Source organism: Coffea arabica, chromosome 9c, assembly GCF_036785885.1.
Source record: "Coffea arabica cultivar ET-39 chromosome 9c, Coffea Arabica ET-39 HiFi, whole genome shotgun sequence".
Classification (NCBI taxonomy): domain Eukaryota; kingdom Viridiplantae; phylum Streptophyta; class Magnoliopsida; order Gentianales; family Rubiaceae; genus Coffea; species Coffea arabica.
The window spans coordinates 6513242-6536095 of NC_092326.1; the positions used below are offsets into that span (position 1 = coordinate 6513242).

At 35.8% G+C, this 22854-nt stretch overlaps 1 protein-coding gene across 2 annotated transcripts; it reads right to left on the reverse strand.

The window, feature by feature from the left end:
* Positions 1-14494: 14494 nt before the first annotated feature.
* Positions 14495-20072, reverse strand: LOC113708035 (mitochondrial ATP-independent inner membrane protease subunit 1a). 2 transcript variants are annotated; one of them, XM_027230479.2, is made up of 5 exons: positions 19812-20072; positions 19497-19697; positions 18916-19026; positions 17066-17127; positions 14495-14898 (listed from the first exon to the last, which is right to left on the reverse strand). In XM_027230479.2, exons 1-5 carry the CDS (start codon positions 19935-19937, stop codon positions 14877-14879), a joined length of 522 nt encoding a protein of 173 aa, XP_027086280.1. In that variant the 5' UTR covers positions 19938-20072; the 3' UTR covers positions 14495-14876. The 2 variants fall into 2 exon arrangements, with proteins under 2 accessions (XP_027086280.1, XP_027086279.1); XM_027230478.2 differs by having other exon boundaries at positions 14495-14901.
* Positions 20073-22854: the final 2782 nt, after the last annotated feature.

Sequence of the window (22854 nt, forward strand, 5' to 3'; positions counted from 1 at the left end):
TTTATTCAAATCACCATGTCTTTCTTTTAGCTTTTCACAAACACTTGTCTTTCTATCAAGTTCATTTTGAACATCACATCCGGCTCTTACAAGACACTCATTGTCAGTGTTTAGTTGTTTATTTTGGTGAAAAAGCCTTGCATTTTCTTGAATGAGAAAAATAATTTTCTGTTTTAACTGCTTGTTTTTATCACAAGATTCCTTCAAGACATTATGCAATTTTTCAACAAAGGATTCAAGATCATCATCATCTTCATCATCACTATCAGATTGAGAGTGTATGGAAGTTACCTCATTATCTCCAATAACCATGAAGGCCATTTGAGCTGATTCTTCTTCTTCTTCAACTTCGCTTTCGGAGTTGCATTCATTTCATGTAATCTGGAAGTTGTTGAACCTTGGCTTTCGATCAGCTTTTCCATCTTTCTTTTTCTTTAGAGAGCATTCGTTTGCGTAGTGTCCAGGCTATCCACACTCGTAGCATTTGTCCAATTGTTTCTTGTTGAATTCTTGTTTTCCCTTGTTCCTTGCGTTTGAAGACTGATTCTGGAATTGATTGCTAGGTCCTCCCCTTCTAAACTTCCTTTTATTCAAGATTCTTTTGAAACTTTTTGTGATGAGAGCAAGATCGTTCTCATCACCATCCGAGTTTTCATCATCCAACAGAGCTGGATCATCATCACCTTGGGCTGCCTTTAGAGTTATGTTTCTCTTTGCTCTCGCGTCCTCTTCCTCCTGCACTTTAGTTTTCAATTTCAACTCATAGGAGGTTAGTGAGTTAATGAGAGATTCAATAGGCACAGAATTCAAATCCTTAGCCTCCTCTATTGCAGTCACTTTACTTTTCCATTCTTTACCCAATGCATTGAGAATTTTCCTATTTTTCTCTCCAAAGGTGTATTCTTTGCCCAACACCTCGAGATCTTTGATCAAGTCATTGAACTTGCAATACATTTTGTCAATATTCTCAAGGGGTTCTATTTTAAATGATTCTTACTTTGTGACCAAGAAAGACTTTTTCTGTTCTCTCACGTTGTCATTACCCTCATGAATTTCTCTTAGTTTATCCCACATTTCTTTGGTAGATTTACATCCTTTTACTCTAATGGATTCATTTGAGTCTAAGGCACTATAAAGAACATTCATGGCTTTGGCATTCAATGTGAGATTGGTTTTATCTTGAGCATTCAACTCAACTCTTATTTTTGGCCGAAACAAACCTGTATCTGCATCAAGAATGTTAGCATCATGCGGTCCTTCATTCACAATAAATCATATCTCAATATCAATGGATTGCGAAAAGATAATCATTCTTTCTTTCCCAACTAACATAATTGGAACCAGTAAACATGGGAGGCCTAGTGACAGATTGCCCTTCAACAAATATGGCATGATTGGCTGTCATCTTTACTCCAAGCCGCTTGAGCTTAATCTCAAGGAGACCAAGCTCTGATACCAATTGTAAGGCCCAAAGACAACCTAAGAGGGGGGTGAATTAGGTTGATTAAAATTACTTGATTTAGTTTATGCACTTTTTCTTTAATAAAAATTTACCTTCTTTTCTAGTAGTGACCAGCCAAGTAAATTTAAATAAGAGAGCAATGTTGATCAGAAAAGAGAGTGTATATAAGCAATGAGAATTTTATTAAATAAAAAAAATAAGATAGAGTATCAAACCGATTGTCTACCAAGCTTTTCTCAAACTTGAAAACCAATCACAAAGATGAGCACCTTCTCTTTGATGAACAATAATCAACTCAATGTACTATGGAGGGATCACATCCTCCTTGCCCCAAGCCTCACTTAGGCAAGTTAGGAAGTTTTACTATCACTCAGATAACCCTCAACAAAGCTACACTATTGAAATTTCAAACACAAGAGAAGTGCTTACAAGAAATTCACACCACTTGGAGAACAAATCTTGCTTAGGAGACTATTTTCTAGCTAAAATATCTCTTGAGATCTTGTAAACAAAGTGTACAAAAGTCCCTCACTGGTTCAGAATCTTTTGTATTTAAAGGGGACTAAAAATGAGATTCAATAATGCTTCCAACGGATAGTAGGCAGATGAAAAGTCAGCTAGCCGTTGGGGCCGTCGGACGTCCGACAGATTAATCACCGTCCGATCCCATCGTCCGAAAATCAGTCAAGTTGTCGTTCGGACGTCCGATGGGATATTATCGTCCGACAGCATCTGCGTCCGAACGTCGTCAGAGAGTCATCAAAACTTTGCGAAATTTCTCGGACGTCCGATGCGATCGATGTGCGTCCGAAGCGTGCGTCCGATCCTCCAGGACGTCCAATGCTTCCTTACGAGCGTCCGACAGAGTTTCTTTCTTGATGTTCTTCATTCTTTCGGACGTTCGACAACTTCCTTTAGGACGTCCGACATGAGTGCCCTGTTTTTGCTTCTTCTTTTGGTTGATTTTCTTTCCTTGACACCTTTGTACCTGATTCTCTTAAAAGCAAAACACTTATATTTGAAGAGAATTAGATAAACATTTCAAAGTGCTTTGTGATCATCAAAATCAAGAATAACAATGTGAGACCCCAAAATTTTACTTTTCTTTATAACCCTTATATGAACTCACTTACTTTTAATTCTTGGTTGTTTTAATGGTTGAAGTTGAGTCGAGGGAGTGAATTTTGTTAAGAAAAGTTTCATAATCTCAAGTTGTTAGAAAATTTAGAAATTTTCGCAGGAGGCTCTGCGTAGCTTTGGGAAATTGGCTGTAACTTTGTATAGGAAAGTCAGAATTGAGTTCCATTTATTACGTTTGAAACTAGACTCAAAGAGCTTCCTACGGTGTAAAATTCAAAGTTTGATTCAATGTCTATAAATTCTAGAAAATTGGCAAAGTTGACTGAAAATTCTGTCCTGTACAAGTAAACATAGGAAAGTTGTAGTAGCTTATGGCTCAATTTGGACCAACTTATGAACTAAATCTCTTTGAGATGTCTTCTAAAGATTCTTAGTATTTGAACTCTAGTTTTTAACAAGCCAAGTTGTATAAATTTTTGATATTTATAACTCAAGTTTTGATTTTTCTAAAGGAAGGGCATAAGTTAGGATTTTTGTGCATACTAGGGTTTTGGTGTGTGTTTTTGTGTGCATTTTGGTAGCATGATTATGAGGACTTGTAAAATTCCTCATATTTTCTTAAAAATTTCCTTTTATTTGGAATTTATTACCTTACAATAGCTTTACTACTTATTCACTTCCTCAATAGTTACAACCAATCACAGAATCAAGAGTTTTTCCTTTACTTCCATCGTTAAGGTAAACTAGGTTTTTACGTCTTTTAGAAGTGTGATTATTCGGTACAGAGTGTGTACTAAATTTGGTAATTAAGAGTGAGTTTTGGATGATATTAAGTGTGTGATTAGAAGTGAAAATAATAAGTTAGTGAATCATAAGATAAAACCCTAATACACCCGATTTAAGGAAAATCAGTTTGAGCCGACGTGTACCGTTCACTACCGATTGAACACACCACTTGACCACCATTTTATTACTTTAATCTCCTTGTTTTAGTTTAGCTCTTAATTAACCCTTAAGTCAGCCACCATTATTGACTAAGGAAAAGAGAGATATTTTCAACATAACATACAACGCACCAAAGGGTTTCGTCATCGTCATGTGCCGCGCACGTGAGCTGTGTAATGTTCCGCTTCCCCAGCTGCTCCGTTCGAATGGATCGGGTAATTGGGTCGCCCATGGGTTTTCTGCTTTGGAATTAATTGCCCTGCCAGTTCCTTTCCATTTCCGGCTCTCACAGCTGCATTGTTCGGAGCTAACAGGCGAGCTTTCTCAAGAAAGGCAATTGGCATGCTTCATCATGGTTGTGTCTTCCGATGTCATCCGAATTCCAACACGGGTTGGTTGTGCCCCTTTTTCCTAGGGTTTTCTCATCTGGTTTCTCATTTCCATTTGCTTAGATTCATTGTGCCCTTGAACTCGTTCCCCTTTTTGAGCTCCTTCCTCTCGCCACCTTCTTTGGCCAGCTTGATTGCGGGGTTCTTTTACTGGTGCGTTTTAATCGTAATCGTGGTTCCTCTGCATATTTGCTTCGTATGATTTTTTTTCCCCATTTTACACTGCAATTTGTTGTTGGCCATGGTGTTTGCTTTAATCCTTGTCCGGCTTTTGATGCAATTTCAATGCTGTATCTCGCCCTTATTCTTGCTACTTAGTGTTCTTTGCATATATATGTCAGCAATTTCTTTTTTTTTTTTTGAAAATAAGTTGTAAGGGAGTAATCCTGCCGTTAATTATAAAGATTTCTGCAGAGTTGTAGCTCTGAACTTATTTTCCCTTGATATGATCTTTTTTTCTGTGGATTTCGTTGTTGTTTTCCCTTGGGTTTTTATTTCGTTTTTCCAGTAGCCTTTTGTTCTGTACGCGTCTTAGTAGAATAGAAATGTTAACGTTATGATTTTCTCATGGCTATAACAGATCCTGGAATCGTTTTGCAATGGAAGGTCATTGGTTTTGTTAATGACTGCTTTGATCATTCACCAATATCTACTGTAAACATTGAAATAAATCCGCTATTTCCTCTTTATCAGAGAAGGATTCTATAGTTGAATTTCCTACTTTTCTTGTTTTTATTTTTAAAGACTATAAAGGACTTAAACTGAGTGGTTGGTTGAGTTTCTTGGTGCTTTGATTTGCAGGAAAGAAAATAGGAAGAAGATGAGCATATTACTAGGAGAATCAATAGGAGGAGCAGTGGTTCTCCTCTTGCACACGAAGAAGCTAGAGTATTGGGATGGTGTAATACTGGTGGCTCCAATGTGTTTGTTTATCCATATTGGCAGCAAAGAAGTTTTCTTGCTGCAGTATCCTTGGAGTTGATATTGACCATGGTGAGTTTTACCAGTTTAATCTTTGTGCCCCTCTATTGACTTTTGCATGCATTTTTTCTACTGAATGTGAATGGGAAAGAGTTTACCATAATGCATGGCTTATCATGATATATTTGGCATTTCCTTATTTGATTAAGCTTTTCTTTTTGTAGAATCTTCCAGCAATTTAGTAAGAAATATAATTACGGTTGTTCTTTTAGTTTTTTTTTTTTTTTTGAGGGAAAGACTTCTGAAGTATCTTTTATGTGTTGATCCAAAATGTGTCATTTAATTTCTTTAGCTAATTGGTGAAGTCTAAATTCCGATTGGGATTTTTCTGGGTTGATTTATGTTATTTTTCTTGCCTCCATGACTTCTGGCCTATGACTAGATTCTTTTCTCATGGCTATGGTGAAGTCTGCCATTTTACCCATACTTGATTTATGTTATGGGTTGATTTTGAGCAGAATGATTGAGTATCACAATAGAATTTCTAAGACAGACTGGGATGCAATCTGGTTTCTCTATTTATTTGAACCATTTATTTTTGAAACTCTAATTTTACATTATTATTGATATTAGTTTTGGGGATAACGATCTTGATTTCAGACTATCTAATCCCCTACATCTCCACAACATTCTTGAAGACAAATGATTCAGCAAGTCTCGGCTCATGCTTTTACATGCATCTTATCGTTTTACAAAGGAAGCATCATATCTAGCTCTAGCTCTGTGTATCCTCAGGTAAGACCTGTTCTGACTTGTTTCTTTGCTTTGTGAGTCCTTTTATGGAAGGGAATCTGCAATTACAGGTCTGTCTTGATTTTGGGTTGGCAATTCCATAACTTAGTTTCCAGACTTGATTTCAGACTATCTAATCCCCTACATCTCCACAACATTCTTGAAGACAAATGATTCAGCAAGTCTCGGCTCATGCTTTTACATGCATCTTATCATTTTACAAAGGAAGCATCATATCTAGCTCTAGCTCTGTGTGTCCTCAGGTAAGACCTGTTCTGACTTGTTTCTTTGCTTTGTGAGTCCTTTTATGGAAGGGAATCTGCAATTACAGGTCTGTCTTGATTTTGGGTTGGCAATTCCATAACTTAGTTTCCATGGGATGATATTTTCAATAAAAGAACTCTTGGATCTTGCTCCAACATGGAAGGTAAATATTTTGGGTCTTTCAAGATGTATTTAGAGGTCAGATTTTTGGTTTTCCTAGGATTAAAAAATTTTTTTGAAAAGAGGGTTCTGTTTAAATCATTAGAAAATCTGTATATATGATCATAATATACTGTGCTTCAATGACTCATTATAACCAAAATTTTCCTTCTGCAAGTGAGAGTGAACTATCGTGCTATAACTAATGTTTTAATGCTTTCTTCCTCAAATGTAGATATATCAGCAACAACACAATAAACAAATGAGCACTCCCGCCATGGCTCAGTTGCTGTTGAACACCCTTTACTACAAGCGCTTCTTTGCTTACTATTGTGAGAACCCGTAAAAACCCTAATTATTTTCCTAGGGTTTTAGTTCCCTTAATTGCATAATTTTTGCATTTCTGGCTTGGAAATATTATCTGGGTGGATTTTATGAGCAATTATAATTTTTAGATGATTTTTCTAGCATTGGTGAGTTTTTAGAAAATTAAGAATATATATTGGACGTGGGACCCACTAGTGCGAAAAGTTCGGAAAAATTCTGCCAATACGGTTAAGTTTCGGATACTGTGTAAAATTTATCGGGTGCTAAGAGATAAGTAGAGTGTGTGAAATGATTGATGTGAGAGAGAAAAGAAGGATAGGAATGCATTAATGAGAGTGACAAGTGTCACTTTCTCATTGGGTGAATTTTAAGATTTACTATTCACAATTTTGACTTTTTGACCAAAGGATTAAATATCCAAAAATTGCCCAAAAATCACCATTTTTCACTCTTGGATGGCCGGCCCTCTTGTGCTAAGAAAGGAAGAAAACCTCTTCAATTTTCAAGTCCCAACTAGCTCAAATCACCCAAAATACTTGCTTCCATCTATTTCTACTCCATAAAATCTCTTTAGTTGATGTTAGTGAGTGTTGTAGTGAAGCTTGTTTGAAGGTTTAAGGTGTCCAACATCCTCCTCTCTCTTGTTTCTTGGTAAGTGAAGCTTGAACACCCTCTTACACCTTATGAAGCCTAAGTTATGCTTATTAGTGATTAAAGTGTTGAAATTTCTGGTTTTTATCTTGGTTTGAAGTGATTTGGTGAAGTTTTCCATTTTATTGATGATTTTCTGGTTTCATATGATCTTGATGGTGTGGTTGTTTTTGATGGTTGGTAATAAGGGGCTTTGGCTCTAGTAGGTGCATATGATAGAAAATTGCAATCAATTTTGGATTTGGAAGAATTTCTGGAAAATTAGGGTTCTTGGTTGAACATTCTGTCCGAAATTTTAGGTCATAGATAGAGGCCGAATTGGACTTTGCTCAAAACATGAAAGTTGTAGGTATTGATGATTTTGAAGTGCCTACAAAATTTCAGGGCATTTGGAGTAGTGTAGAGTGAGTTATGACGTTTTTACTGTTGCTGTTCTGGGTGAACAGAATGTGCGAACTGCGATAGTAATTGTCTGTTTTGACTGGAATTGGTTTGGATTTTGGAGTTGGTGTCTTCTGATGAAATGTAGATGGATGTCTTAGCTAACTTATGCCTTTGGAATTTTGGCATTTGGACTGGTATGGACTGAGATATACTGATTACAGTTTTCTGTGTTTTGCAAACCTGTTTTGGTGATTCTGGTTTAGTGTTTGGCATTTTTGACCTAGTTAAGCTAGGAACTGGACTGAGTGACCTTCTACATTGTTGTAGCCCTGTTTCATAGCTTCGAAACGGTGGGTCTTCCACCCCCATCTGATAACCGTAGTGAAAGTGGTGTCATTACCGCATTATGAGGTCAAATACGTTTTTTTGTTAAGGCCTAAGTTAAAGCCATTTCTTAATTTCTGGTTACCTATGATGCTTATATATGCATATGAAACCTTATTGGGGTTGTGGTTGGCAATGGTTTATGACTCGTTATCGAGTCTCTTTTAGGGCTTGCTTTCATTTCGGTTGTTTCCTAGTTAATTTTTGTACTTGTACCACTTTGAGCCTAGTGAACGACTTTTGGGAAATGAGATGAATTTTGTGTGAGATGTTGGGACTGATTTGAGGATAGAATGTAGCCTTAATGGCTGGAAAAGTAAGAGATTTAGGGGAAGTGCTGCCCGATTTTCTAGGCCGTTTGGTTCCTTTAAGTTAGGTTTGCCTTTTGGTAGAATGAAAGGCTTTTGGGTTGTTTGCGCCTAGGTCTTCATGCTACCTTTTCGTTTCCAAGAAAATCATGTTTTGCACCCTTGCATTAGTATTTATTTGGCAAGGCGTACGACGTGTAGTCGAGCCTCACATGTGCATTCTGTTTACTCGATTTTGGAAGTAAAACCTTCAATTGGTTTATTTTGATTATTTTAGGGTTTCTTGGCGATTAAGGCCAATCTGAAGTGAAACTTTTTGAAGTTGAATCGGTGAGTGTACCACTCCCCTTCATTGTTGTTTAACTTGATTTTGCTCTGCAATCTGTTTATTTGTTCGAGACGAGGGTGTACTTTATCACACTCGTTCTCTAGTCTGATCATATGCCAATTTACTATGCAAAATTTGAATCTGTTATCTATGTCTGCATCTGTTCGGATTTCTATGACCTATGAGCTCAATCCTGTGGCTAAGTTATTCGAGTCGGGCCGGCAAGGGCCTGGACGATTAGATAACGAACCACGGTAGTCTGTTCGGGGATTTTGGGTATTGAGACCCTTGATTCCAGGTATACTCGAGTATTACCATTTCTGTTCGGTTACGGTGAGCGGGCCCGGTAAAGGGGTGTTTGGTGGACGGAATTCGGTGTAAAGGGGGATCTACGGACGCGTTGGTTCTTTATACGTTGACGGAGAGTCAACCGGTTTAGATCAAGTACTGCGCTGGAAACTTGGCTCCTGAGAGCCACCCGTATCCTTCTGATTTGAATCATTGGTTCCTTTGCTTTATATCTGGCAGGTGTACTTGATTTGCTAAACGTGAAATGCCATGATTTTAATGCTATCTGTTTGGTACCTCATTGAGCGCAAGCTCACCCCTTTCTGTTCCTTTTGTTTTCCTTACAGGAAAATAAACACTTTTGGTCTGGATTTGATAATCGGTTGCCGAACTGAGCTAGTTGGACATATCTTTTGTATAGCTCACTGTTTTAAAACCCTAAGTGTACTTTTGGGGGCGTTTTCTCTTTTGATTTGGCAAACCATGTGTATATATTAACTTTTGAAAACTTTTGTATGTCATTTTGATTTGTAAACGCTAAAGTTCAGATGTGAATGGTTGTTAGCTATTTCGGTTGGGTTCTGACGGGTCGGTTACTATTCATGGCCGACTCCGGATTTCATTTTTTTTATTTTGGGTTATTTTACCATTTTGACCTGTTTACGCTCGTTTGTAAGTTCCGGATCGCTATAGATAGTTCTAGTCTGTATCGTTAGTCCTGGCGAGAGCTGGGCAGGCAGTCCGCTAACCCCTTTGGTTCGCCCTAGGGGAAAGTGGGGCTGTCACAACTATGCTTTTATGTTCTGGGGGAGCTTGATGGTCAGGGTATGCTTTCATTTATAGATGTATATTTTATTCACTTTAATCATCTCCAATTTTCATCTAGCCCTTTTTGCATTGTTAAACAACACTAGGGAGGGGGTGTGTCTTCACATGTGACGCCGTTGGATCCTATGGAAGGGTTGGATATAGTTGACAAGATTTTGGTTCTACCTTGATCATGCCTTTCTTGGACAACAAGCTAAAGTCTCCTAGCCCTCGCTTATTACTTGCAAAGGTCCAGCTTCTCTCTAAATTTTAACAGTATAGTTTGGTAATTATTTTGTTTATTCCGACAAAGTTACAAATCATGAGTTGTCAGTATGCTGTTACGACCTGGCAGAGACGTGTTTTACTTCTGCAACAGAAAGAGATATCTACACCGTAAGTTGATTCTACCTATTCCCTTTCCCATGTTATTCTTAATTGAAAACGTTCAAGAAACCTCAAAACAATTTCTATAAGTTTCCAGCGTAAATCCCATATGTCCGTAGGGCAAAAAAAGTGTGAAACTTCTAATTTAATTTAGCCTAATGAAGTTAATTGCAAACTCTGTAAGATGGTTCTTTAACAGGATAAATGATACCTTGTGGTGGGATCTGCTTATTGGTGTTTACTTAATGAATTTTGTAAGTAAACCATATCTATTGGATATGCCTAAAAAGCTCATGTTTTGTCATCTAGAACTATGTATGCACTGAACAAAGCCTATTCCCTGCTTGCTCCCTTTTTCTTTTCCTTGTTTGTTAGGTCGTGAACTGGGGTGTTAGTTGGGTTGGTAGCCAGATAAAAAATTTTTGGTCTTAAGGTGCATTTGCAGACTTCACTTAGGCTATGTAGTGGTGTTTGATGTCTTAGTTGTAAGTGACATTGTGTTGAAATTTTCTGTTGCAACATCAACTCTTAGATGGCCTGGTTTACTTGAAAGTTGTTTTTGAATGGTGGTGTAGAGTTCCTTATAAATTGTCAAACCACTTGATCGAGGCATTTGTGTGGACTATGGTTAACTTGTTTCTTCCCTTTCATGTTGTATAGTCTTGCCTATTATTTTGTTTTACCATATTTATGGTGCTTGTAGGGTGACAAGCTAGAAATTTTCGTCTTGAATGCTGAGGGAACTCGACGTGAATATATGGAACTGAGGAAGGATTGACGTGTTGTTGTAGTATGCTGGATCTATGGGTTACCCCAAGTGTAGAATGATCCTAGCATAATTCGAGAGCTTTAATTTGGACGTTGGCTTCTATGAAGATAGACACGGGGCATGAATCTGACATTTTGTTACCCATTTCCGAGTTTTATTTTCTTTGTTAAATTTTTTTACATCTATGTTTGTCTTTTCACTATGGTCTACCGCATACCCACTTTGCTATTCAGTTGCAAAAAGCACATGGCTGATGATAACTTTTTAAGCCATTTTGAATTATGATTATATATGAATTAGACTCCTCTTGACATTTATACATTTAAAGCACTGATACACTATCCAAACTCGTGAAATTCCTATGCTAAAAGTGTACTTTTTCTGAATAAATTATTATTTTTTATTGTTCCAAAATTGGGCAGGGCAATTTGCATTTCCAGCTCGCAAAGCACGTTTATGCCTCCTAGTGGTGGAAAAATTTGTGATTAAGCAATTTGTCAAAAATCCAACTAAGGTCTTGACCAAGACCTTTGACCAAGACATTTTCCTTTCTTCTTATCTTTCTTCTTGGCTAATTTTTCTTCATTTTCCTTCATCTTGGTCATGACTTATGAGAGGAAAAAGAAAAGAGTGAAAACGATTTCATTCCATCTTGATTTCTAGCTTAGGTGAGTGAAAACCGAAAATCTAAACCGATTAACCTCTAAATTGGGAGCTTAGGAAGCTTGGTGTGCTAAAGTTTTTGAATGGAAAGGTGAAGGATTTCTCTTGTAAGCATCTTAGAGAGGTATTATGGCTGTCCATCCTATTTCTATCCCTTAAGCTTGTTTAAGTTTGTATAACAATTTAAATTCTTGGCTAATGCTAGTTATCTAAATAGTTTTGATGATTTTTGGTGGATTTTGAGTTAGGGTTTGGATGGTTCAGTTGTATTCCTTGTTGTTTAGAGAGCATATGATGTCTATAATCTTGTATAGGAAGTTGAAGTAGTGGTTCAAGCTAGAAATGTGGAGTTTATACCTTGAATGCATTAAATTCCAGATTTAAGGATTTCAAATGCTCTGTTTTGACCAATTGTATTCGTGTATGATGGAGGCCGAATTGGGCTTAGATTAAAACATGAAAGTTGTAAAAAATGATTTTTTTATAGCTGCCTGTAAAATTTCACCTCAATCTGAGCACTGTAGCATGTGAAATGACAAAAATACCCTTGACTACCATAGGTATAGTTTTGCGGACAGTTTTGACATTTCATCATTCTGGCTTCGTTTTTCACCTTGATCCGTATCAAATCAGCCTTTGGCCAAAAACATGAAACTTTTAACCCTATGTTTCAGCTTTCCAATGCATCTGAAAACACCTCAAACGGAATTGTGTAGCCTGAGTTATTGTCATTTGAATTCAGTACTGACAACCATACTGACAAGGACATTCTGGTTCTGTAATCTGTAATTTCGACCTAGATCAATTGTGAACTGGATTGAGTTGTTTTCATGAAAGTTGTAACCCTTTGTCTTAGCTTCAAAACAGTATAAAGTTCACACCAATCCAATAAACGTAACTCTAGTTGTGACCAAAATGTTATAAGATGTCGAATCTGCCATTTAGATTTTTGCCTTCAAAACTCGATTTCCGATTGGATTATTATACTTATGTTGTACTTCGATGATTTTGAGCCTATTGAACGGCTATTGTGATGAGATTATTTGTATGTGTTTTGGGGCTGAATTATGAAAAACAATGAAGCCATAAATGGCTGGAAAATAGGTAAAAATAAAGGGCGTGTTGCTCAAATTTTCACTCGAAAGTTAGGTAGATATACTCATGACTTGAATTGTCTAGAGTATTTGAGTCTTGTTTCATAGAGGTCTATAAGTTAGCATTCGGCGAAAACTTGTACCCTTGAAAAAAATGAAATTTACGACTAATAGAAATATGTTTTCTCCATTTCTTCGACTCAAATGGGGATTTCAAAGTTTTGAGAGCGAGCATAAGTTTTACGAATATTCTCCAAATGAGTTGTAATTATTTGATTTTTGTTAAATGAAACGTTTAAGTTTCGAACCTTAGTTCAATTTCAAAACTCTTAAACAATGTTTTATCGCAGACTTGGACTCCAAACAAGGAGTAATACCTGAACGTGATCCGTAAAGGCACTACATCTTTGGTGAGTGCTTCCACATATCTGGTTGAACTGGACACTTGTTTTTAATACTTGACCCATGTGATTTAATGATATGTAATTTGTTGGATCGGGCAAGAGTGTACTTTATCGCACTTGTCCTAATATGATATATACTTGTTTATTGTTGCAATTGACTTGATATACTTGTACTTAACTTGTAAGTGCTAAGCGGCAGCATGTATCACACTCAATGTGAGTGGGAGGTACCTCTCATTCCCATCTCCGTACTTTTATTTTGATTCAGTCGATTGGAGATGTTATCTCATCGACTTCTTGGGGACCCAATCCCTATTGGTTAGTTAATCGAGTCGAGCCGACAAGGACTTGGTCGATTAGATAGCGAATCATGGGTATCTAGTGTTGTCAAGTGGAGTGTTATTTTCTCGACTAATCGGTATACTCGAGTATTACCATCAGTATTTAGTTGGTGTTCGGAGCCGGTAAGAGGGTTGAATGGTGGACGGATTGGAGTTAAGCGAAGTACTACTAGATTGGTTTAGTTAACAATTGAGAAGCTTAAGCTTCAAAGGAGTTCAAAGAAGCAGGTAGCTTAAGCAACAATTGAAACAAAGCCAAGGAAAGAAGTAGTTTTGTTTGGGAAGATTCAGCTTCAAGGGAGTTTGAGGCCATCACAAAGCACTTTTGGCATGTACTTCTATTTCCCGTCCAAGAATATGGAAAATGGCCATATAACATGGAGGAATAATTGGAAATGTGTGGAAAAGGAGAAATCAGGAATAATTGCAGTTCGAAAAGAGTTTTTCTCATCCCTTGTGCTGTGTTGACAAAAGTGCCCCTTCAATTTGTCCCATGCATAGTGGGTGAAGTGTTTTCCATTGAACTTAACACTAGAATTGGACGAAATGAGTATATAAGTATATATATTTGTTACTTGGAGGACTGAACATACACACTTACTAGTTGGACTACTAAAAGTGCACGAATTATAAAATTTGAAAACCATCAAAGTTTTTTGTCCAATCTTAAATTATTACTCCTCCCATATCAAAATTTTTGTTGCACTTTAGGAACAGAGCTTTTTATCAACAACAATCATTGAAGAGAGGTATTCGCTCAATCTTCTAAATGCACTATCTTCAATTAGTGGTCACAATTGAAAATGTTTTGAGTCTTCGGAAGGAGAAAAAAAGATGGGCCCACTGTGCTTCCATGAATTATTAAGTGTGCATGTTGTGATGTACATGCGTAAGGACTATTTCTTATTTTGAAACTCATGCATCTATTTTGAACTTGGAAAACTATTGATGACTACTAATAGACGGGGCCTACAATAATTACACACAAGTCTCTTGTACCTCCAGATATAAGGGTGAAAATGAGAAGTGGAGTAAAAATTAGTTTCCAATTTTGGTAAATAAGAATAATTTTGAGATAAACTAAAAAGAAAAGTTCGACACTTTCATTGGGACGAGAAAAGTAATAAAGCGAATGTTTGAAGATGTCTAGACAGATGAGGAGACAAATGGTATGGAAAGCAGCGTCTTTCTTTTACAACTTGCTGACAGCTAAATCCTTGGATGGTTTGCATGAGCTGAATTGCTTCAATTTATTATACGGTTAGTAGATTCAAACAGTTGATTTCATTGTCCCAAGTAGTTGCCAAAACACAACACCTTGAGGAAGCGAGGGAAAGGAAGGCAGGAAAATAGCATCCAGGATAAATGTAGGTCACATTTAAGGCGTTCCTTAAGTACCCCCAAAATAATTGTTCGATAACAGAAATAATAATAAATATAAAACTAACAGAACAGGTTTTGAAAACTTAAGATCACAGAAAGAAACGAACGAAAAAAAAAAAGAAAAAAGAAAAAACAATGAAACCTCTACATATTCATCAAGAAATCAAATATGTTTTGGCAGTTTTGCCATGCAAAGGTAGCATAAAAGAATTCAGAAATTCGATCTCTCTGGTCTCATCTGCCCAATTTGATTACTGATATCTGCAATATTCTCCATCTACTATTCTGTCCATAACTCATGGACGATTCTAGCCCACTCCATCATCAACCTTGGAACTTTTGACGCTTATGTTTTTTGACAACCAGCGCTGCTAAAAATGGACCCACTTAGCAATCTGGCGTGCAATCAAACATAAAACAGACATTCAAACCCCTCCATTTCGTGTAACCCATGCCCTTTTAAAGTTTGCATTAATGAATGAGCCACCACATAATTTATCTCTATAGAAACAAAACAGAAAACTTTGTACATAGCTAGTTAATGGATCCCAAGTTTATAAGCACAAAGATATTTGTACAGTGATGGCATAAACACCGTATGTTTCAAATAGATCTGGTTTAATGCACTGTGGTTTAAGGCAACATCTGATCCCAAGCACAGAGGAAGAGCTGCATTTGTATCTGAGTGAAAATAAACCATTGGTTTTTCAGAGGTGCATGGACAGAAAACCCTTCTTTGGATCTGGGCAAACAGGGGCCATTTTAACAAAATGAGATGCTTTCAACAATTCTTGGATTGACAAAACAACAGTCCAGTTCCAACTACTGACTAACAAGGCAATTCTATTTGCTCTCTAATGCTTAACTGTGTGATACATTACTCGTCTTTCATGCAGAAATAAGCACATAGACAAATCATTTTCGAGCCATATGCAAAGCCCGTTAAACACACATAGGCTAGTATCCTACAATAGCAGATTATGGATCAAAGAAATGCAATATTCACTTGCACATTAGAACCAGTCAAAGCTTAATTTGGAACTTAAAGAAAACAGGCAACACTTTAACCACGGTTACAACCCTCAAATAAAAAATATCATATATAATAATTGTAAAGTTTCCTAGTGCTCAAGTGCCCCATTCCAGTTAACATCTCAATTACTAGCAGACTTTTAGTACCATCATTCAATATCTGTTCTTCATTGAAAATGCTAAATAATCATGTAACTCAATTCATTAACTCTTCAAAGTGTAATGCTTAAGTCTATATTGCCAAGTTCAACACACTACCAGTTTAAAGAACAGCCAGATTCCAAACCTTACTTAGATTTCTTCTCAAATTATCCAGTATAACTCAAGGTAACAAATCAAAATTTAGAAATAGAAAAGGTGTGAGCCACAAAACAGCCAAAACCATTTGATTATGTAATATATAACTTTATTACAGGCGTCAGTTATCCAACAAGCCTCTAATCTTGATTGTCTGTTGAAACAGTCTGAAGTCATAGAGCAGCACAAAGAGGCCTAAGAGCAATGAAAGGTAATACCAATTTGTTTTTATTGGGAAATCAAACATCTTTAGGTTTTGCATGTTTTCACGGAAAACAGAACTCTCACCATTTCATAAGGATACATGGACTAATTGCAAAAGTCTACCTAGAGAATGCAAGTTCTCAGCAAGCATATGTATATATTCTTGTACCTTTATTATAACTCCCATCCACAATTAGCACACAAATAGGGAAAAAAAAAAAAAAAAAAGAGCTTTTGATGACCCCTCTTTTACCTTTATTTTCTTCCCTCAATTATAGAATGAAGTTTAGATTTAAACCAATTCAATAGAATTGCTTGATAGTTACCAAAAAAAAATGTAGCTTAGCCAGACTTTCTACAGTTATGGCATCCCAATACATAGAAAGGAAGTTTGTTTTGCTATTCCTTTTTTTTTATTTTCTTTTCTTCCCTCGATAATAAAATGTCAGTCTAGCTTGAGAGTAACACAAGACTGTAGCTTCCCCAAACCTTTTAGATAGGTCAAGATATTTTTAGCAGAATTATGTCATCATGTCATCTGAGATGGGTGCTCAGTAAATAAATTACGGAGAGATTCTTGATTGACCAAGCAGCAAATCCTATTAAAAAGAGAGAATGCATTCTGAATTGCTCATTTTTACCAAAACCACAAATATTTGATCAGCTTCAGTTTGATCTTGTAGTATTAAAAAGACACAAGTTAACAGCAATGGCCAGAGTAATTCACAAGAAAGCAGCAAAGAACAAAATCAACATACAACATGCAAGGACCAAAAATAAGGGAGATCAGTTTCAGGTATGATACAAAACAAGACCAACTTCACCATTTATTTGACAAGCATCATAGCCAACATAATAATGGTTTCACTACATGTCTGACAGTAGGGGGAAAAAGGTCAGATTTTTCCCCAAGCCCCGAAATCCATAACTGATTTCCTAGAAAAGCCATAACTGATTACCCAGAAAAGAGGTAAGGAAAATAAAGCAAAAATACACTCACACCTTTCTAGGCTGATGTTTTCCACTTTTCTACCCACTGATCCAAAATCTTCAGGAGGCCACATCTACATAAAGCACCAAAAGTTATTTTCCTTTTCAAAATGCAGGATGAAGAAATGTTCTGCAGAAAATTGTCAAGTGTTTACATGATTCAAACAAAATGAAATAGGTTGGTCACAGACTTCTCAATCACGTACAAAGTAAAGCATCTTGTGCACAAGCCACTGCTCATCTGGTTATTATTTATAGGTGTCCTTTACATGATTCACTCTCATTGATATATGATAAATCCATATTGGATGCTTCAGTAGAAAGCTGAAAGTGGGAGCCCAACCTTCAATATTGAAACTGACCTAAAAGTAAAAACCTCACTGACTTATAGATCGCTCACAAAATCCGTCCAACTACCATCTCTCCACAACAGGAAATTCAAATTTTCTACTCCAAACTAAAGTTCAAAAAAAATTAAAAAGTTGAGAACTTTGATCTCCACAATCAAATTTTCCTATGCAAAAGATCTATAACTCCTCCCTTCCACGTACAGCAAAACCAATTTCCCCTTCCACGTACCCTCTCCCTAGGCTGCTCCCTATTATCCAAATAACTCAATGACTTTGACAATAGGGCTGCAATTACCACATAGCTAAGCCGATGCTTAATATACTAGACTCAAATAATTCAGATTTGCCCAGAAGGTAACTTTTAACAACGTATGCATCAAAGCTCAAATTCTACTTGAAAATTCAATTACATTATTCTTCGATTTCACAAATATAAAAATTTCTTTAGCCACTTAAATGAAATCTTTGGGACTGTGTAGAAGTCTAACAGTGGAGATTATAAACAGTGCCTGCTGTGGGGGAAGAATCAAAAGTTGAGCTTGGATCTTTTAGCAACTAGGGAAGATTTATGCCTGGTGTGGTGAATGGAAAGAATTAAGAGTTTATGGAAGAAAACAAGATCAACTGAAACTACTTTTTTTTTTCTTTTCTCTTTTTTGTTGCTTAATGATGATGGAGATTGAAGCACTTGTAATTTGCAATCACTACCCTAGAAAGCAAACAATTAGCTACTACGAATACAAGGAAATCCTTGATATCAAAGTCCACATGGAAGAAGTCTCAATGTGACATGTGAGTCACGCATTACGTTTTTGAGTATCCTTGTGCATCAAGCTGCATGGCAGATGTCCTAACTTACACTGAGCAGAGTTGAGCTACACCATCATCATGTAGAATCTGTTCGGTTGGGTGTAAGATATTTTCCAGCAAAACGTTGCGGTTGTTACTTCTTTTTTTAATTAAAACACAATATACCTTTTTCAGGGTAATCCTTTTTCATCTTTATTTAGGGTCTAACTTTTTCGTCTTCTTTCCCTGAACATTGAAGCATAACTCAATTTTTCCCTTCAATTAACAAACCATTTCTGGTAAGCATCTGACCATTCAAAATCTATTTTGACAGCATCCACCATCTTACTGCTCATTTTTCTCCTCTAACTTTCACCACCAACCTATCCACTTTTAACAATATTTACCATGCTCTAATCTCCTCACAAGTACTGGTGCAACCATCAAAGAAACTTGAATTAACAGTTGGAGAGCTAAAATTGATGAACAACGCCTCTTTGATATAAGATAGAGCATTCCTTGATAAACCTCAATGATTCAGAAAATGGCTTCTTACTAGTTAAGTATTCTCACAACAGCTTTGGGATTGAAAATATTTGAAATCTGAGCATAAAGCCTTAATGACTACAAGTAGCTCCAATCAATAATACATTCCTTCAAAATACCAAAAAAACAAATTGAAACAATACCATTAAATAGTCTATTTAAGTTGAATTCACGTACCACCCAGAAAACTCTGCCCTCTAAGAGCCCATAAGGAACAGGTCCAAATTGCCTTGAATCTCTAGAATTATGTTTGTTATCTCCCTCTATCCAGATATGTCCCTTCGGCACCTACAGTTACAGAGAGACAGTGCACTTTGTTTCATGACAAAATTACTCATAAAAATCCACTCTTTACATTGATGACGTAACACAACTACTTTCTGCGAAAGCTTTAGAGCCATTACATGAATAACAAAATAGGAGAACACACATTAACATATTACAGAGACACGGCCTGAATTCAATTGTACGGTTGATGTGTATATGCATTCGAGCACATATAGCATTAGAAACTGTTAAACCACTGCTCAGTCAAAGTAGTATCAATGACGTCAATAAAAACAAAAAAATGATGCTAATCACAAAGAAAACAGAATACGAGTCTCATTTTAAATCGAAGATCCAGTACTCCAAAGCCTTTATCCTCAAAGGAAAACAAAAAAAAAAAAAATCACCAAACGTCCAATACAGATCCATAAAAACCAGGAAAAAAAAAATCCATATAAGCAATAAAAACAAATTAACGCAATGATATTTACAACAGCAGTTGCCTCTTCGTTACCAACAGCATCACCTTCAACACCAACTATTCTCTTGATCACAACCTTTCGGGGTTCTTCAGGGCTCCGAATCAGGACCACGTCACCCGAAGCCATTTTCCCAAATCGGATTGATAGTCTCTCTACCAGGACTAAACTTCCTGTCAGGTTCAATGTGGGTAGCATGCTAGGTCCCATAGCCTACAACGAAGGAGAAAATACCAATTAACTGAACTTTTCTTCAAAAGATTTTAACTTGATTTTTCTGCATTTGAAAAGATCAAAGAAAGTCTGGTTTTGTAGTAATAAAATAACCAGAGCACAGGTACAGAGGAAAGTATTGGTGACATGAAGGCTGCAGAAGAATTTGGCCACCATTAGTGTTCGATCAAATGCATCTTTGACAGTTGGGATCCAATGCCTGAAAACTTGAAGACTCATTTCTCTATACTTCGAGATTGAAAAGGCTTGCTCTGATTCTCCAAAATTTGAATGCTCATATAGTCAGAAGCATGAGACCTGCGTTGGTTTGCATTTTTCTGAGCTCAGTTAGGGGCGTAAAGAATGAGCTTTTTATCGAGCTTTATGGAACATAAAATTTTGTTCAAATTTAATTTGATTAGTTAGCAAATGAACGAAGTCGATTGAGTGTTGAGCAGTTTAATTCATCTTTTAACCTTAGATTCTGCTGTGATTTTCTTGAAGAAGCCTAGGGAAATATATTGCAAGGAAGGGTTGGAACTTTTCAAATTATTCTGAGGCAACTGCAAATGCAAAATTACTACTAGCATTGAGAAGAAAGATACCATTTTCCTTGAGATAATCACTCAAGCTTCTGTACAATTTGATTACTGTTTTTTCTAAACAGAAATTATTATCAAATTAATTAAGGCCATATGTACATATTTTGATTTTCTACAAATTAGTGGCTACTATATATAAGATTTAGCTGAAACTTAGTAAGTTTCAACATTTTCCTTTGATCAGCTTGAGTTAGTGGAGTAAATACAAAATCTTTTTCAATGAATGTTATAGTTGTTCCACACCTATTCTTTTGTCAATGACCAGCTCAACAAAGCTAACAAAAAAAAAAAACCCCAAATACTAAAGTTAATATACCAATAATGCCCTTTTAATCTTATTTGTATCTTAATTTTTAAAATAACGTACTTGGTTAAATAACTTCTAGATTTCCTTTTCTCTCTCCAAATTTCTTTGCCAAGAATCTTTTACATGTTATGGAGAAAATACTTGTTCTTTCTGTTCGGTAATGATTTGGAATAAAACACATGTGTTAGAAAAAAGAGCCTTCTCTTAATATTATTTTCAACTGGGGAAAGGCATACTTGTGTATGTAGCCAATTAACAAATAATTCATTAGAGGAAAAAGCTAGATTGAAGGTTTTATTAGGCTAATAAGCTATTTGCAGTAATTGAGCTTGCAAGTTGCTAGAGAATCGGCACTGATATTAGATACTTTGTTGCAGCATAATCTAGTTGAAAATTTTTTTTATTATGAACATGGATTGTTGCTATAACATTGAAATTGTTGGAGATTCTAACTCGAGTATTTTCGTAAAATTCAGAAATGGTAGAACGCGTAGTGCCCAAATTTCTCAGCAAGTGCCATAATCATTATGGCCTTTACCCCCACATATAGTCATATTTTTAACTCTTTATAGTGAGAGCACTCATTTTGAGGGTCACATTACCCCTTTAAATTATATTACTACTATTAATTTACCCTCTAATGTTATTTTCTAATCACTTCACCCCATAGATAATTTAACTCAACAGTCAACACATTAATGAATTTTGACAAAAATACTCTTTTATTTATAGCATTACTACATTATTATTATCACTTTATCTCTTTAAATTATAGTGATATAATCATTTTACTCTCTAACATATTTTCTAGATATTTTACCCTATCGTTAATATAAAAAGAATGTTAAATTTTTTTTTAATGTATTTACCTTTTTCTATATATAATTAAAAATAAAAAAGTTGAAATAATTATCCTTTTTCCACTCTAAGATTCCAAAAAGATAAAAATAAAAGAATTTTCTCAAATTTTTTCACACTTATTAATACTAGGAAAAGAAAAGGAGATAGGACAGAAAGAGACAGAAAATTAGATTTTGCAAAAAAAAAAAGAAAATATGGAAAAAAAAGCTAATATTACCATATTACTTTAATGTCCTCGCGCTTAGGATTGAAATTGGGTAGTAAACAGAAAAGTTAAATAATTTTAAAATAATAAAAATATTGAATTCTTTCTTATTTATATTTTAAAAAAAAAGAATTGAGCTCTTTCTCTCTCCCTCTCCTATTTTTCTTTTTTTTTTTCAATATTAATAAGATTGCCAAGAAGAAAGAAATTAATGTTTTGACTTTTTTTTTCTTGATACTAAAAAAAAGAAGAACCACTCTAAATCTTTTATTATTTTTATCATACAAAAAAAGGATACTATCTTCTAAAATTTTTTAACTTGCTAATTTGATTTAATGATGGGATAAATTGCCTAAAAAATAACTCTAGAGGATAAATTAATAATAAGATTATAATTTATGGAGGTAAAGTGATAATAATTCTAAAGGTTAAACATGTCTTATCACTTAAATTAATAAAAGTTTGACCGTTAGTCTTGGGAGTAGAATGACTAAAAAATAAAATTAAGTGAAAAATTAATAGTAACACTAAACATTAAGCGGTAAAATGACAATAACCAATGGGTTAGTTGGTAACCGTATAGATGAAGCTATTTGCATTGTGGAGGATCCAGACTCGAAATGCCACTTGAGTTGCTGCCTAGATTCAGTCGTATAATTTCCATTCCAGAATGAACGAAAAAGAATAGTATCGGAAATAAAATCGTATAGGGCAAAGGGTGTCTGAGCTTCAAATGATTCAAATGACCAACACAGCTTCATGAAGCCATGAAAAAGACGGAATTCACAAACATTACAAACAAAACTGGTGCATGAAGCCATGAAAAAGCCAGATTTAACCGATCCTGCAGTCACGACCAAACGTTACAGCATAAAGGTTGTATGCAGCTTTAGTCACAAAACAATGAACTCACTACTTTCACATTCTAACTGCTTTCATAAAGCGAAACTATGAGGGGGAATTTGCAGCGAAATACTCAGAAGTAAAAGTGCGGATTCCCAAGCCATGAATTACTTTCATGATGAGCCTTGAGCGAGGGGTTAGCCTGTCCAGCCACAACACGATCAGCTGTAGTAACAAATCACCTGTTAAACATTTGCCTGTCTCAAAAGAATATCTTGACTTTGCCGGAGTGAGCCATTTAGACATTCTCATCTCTAGAAAAACTGGAACATGGTACCT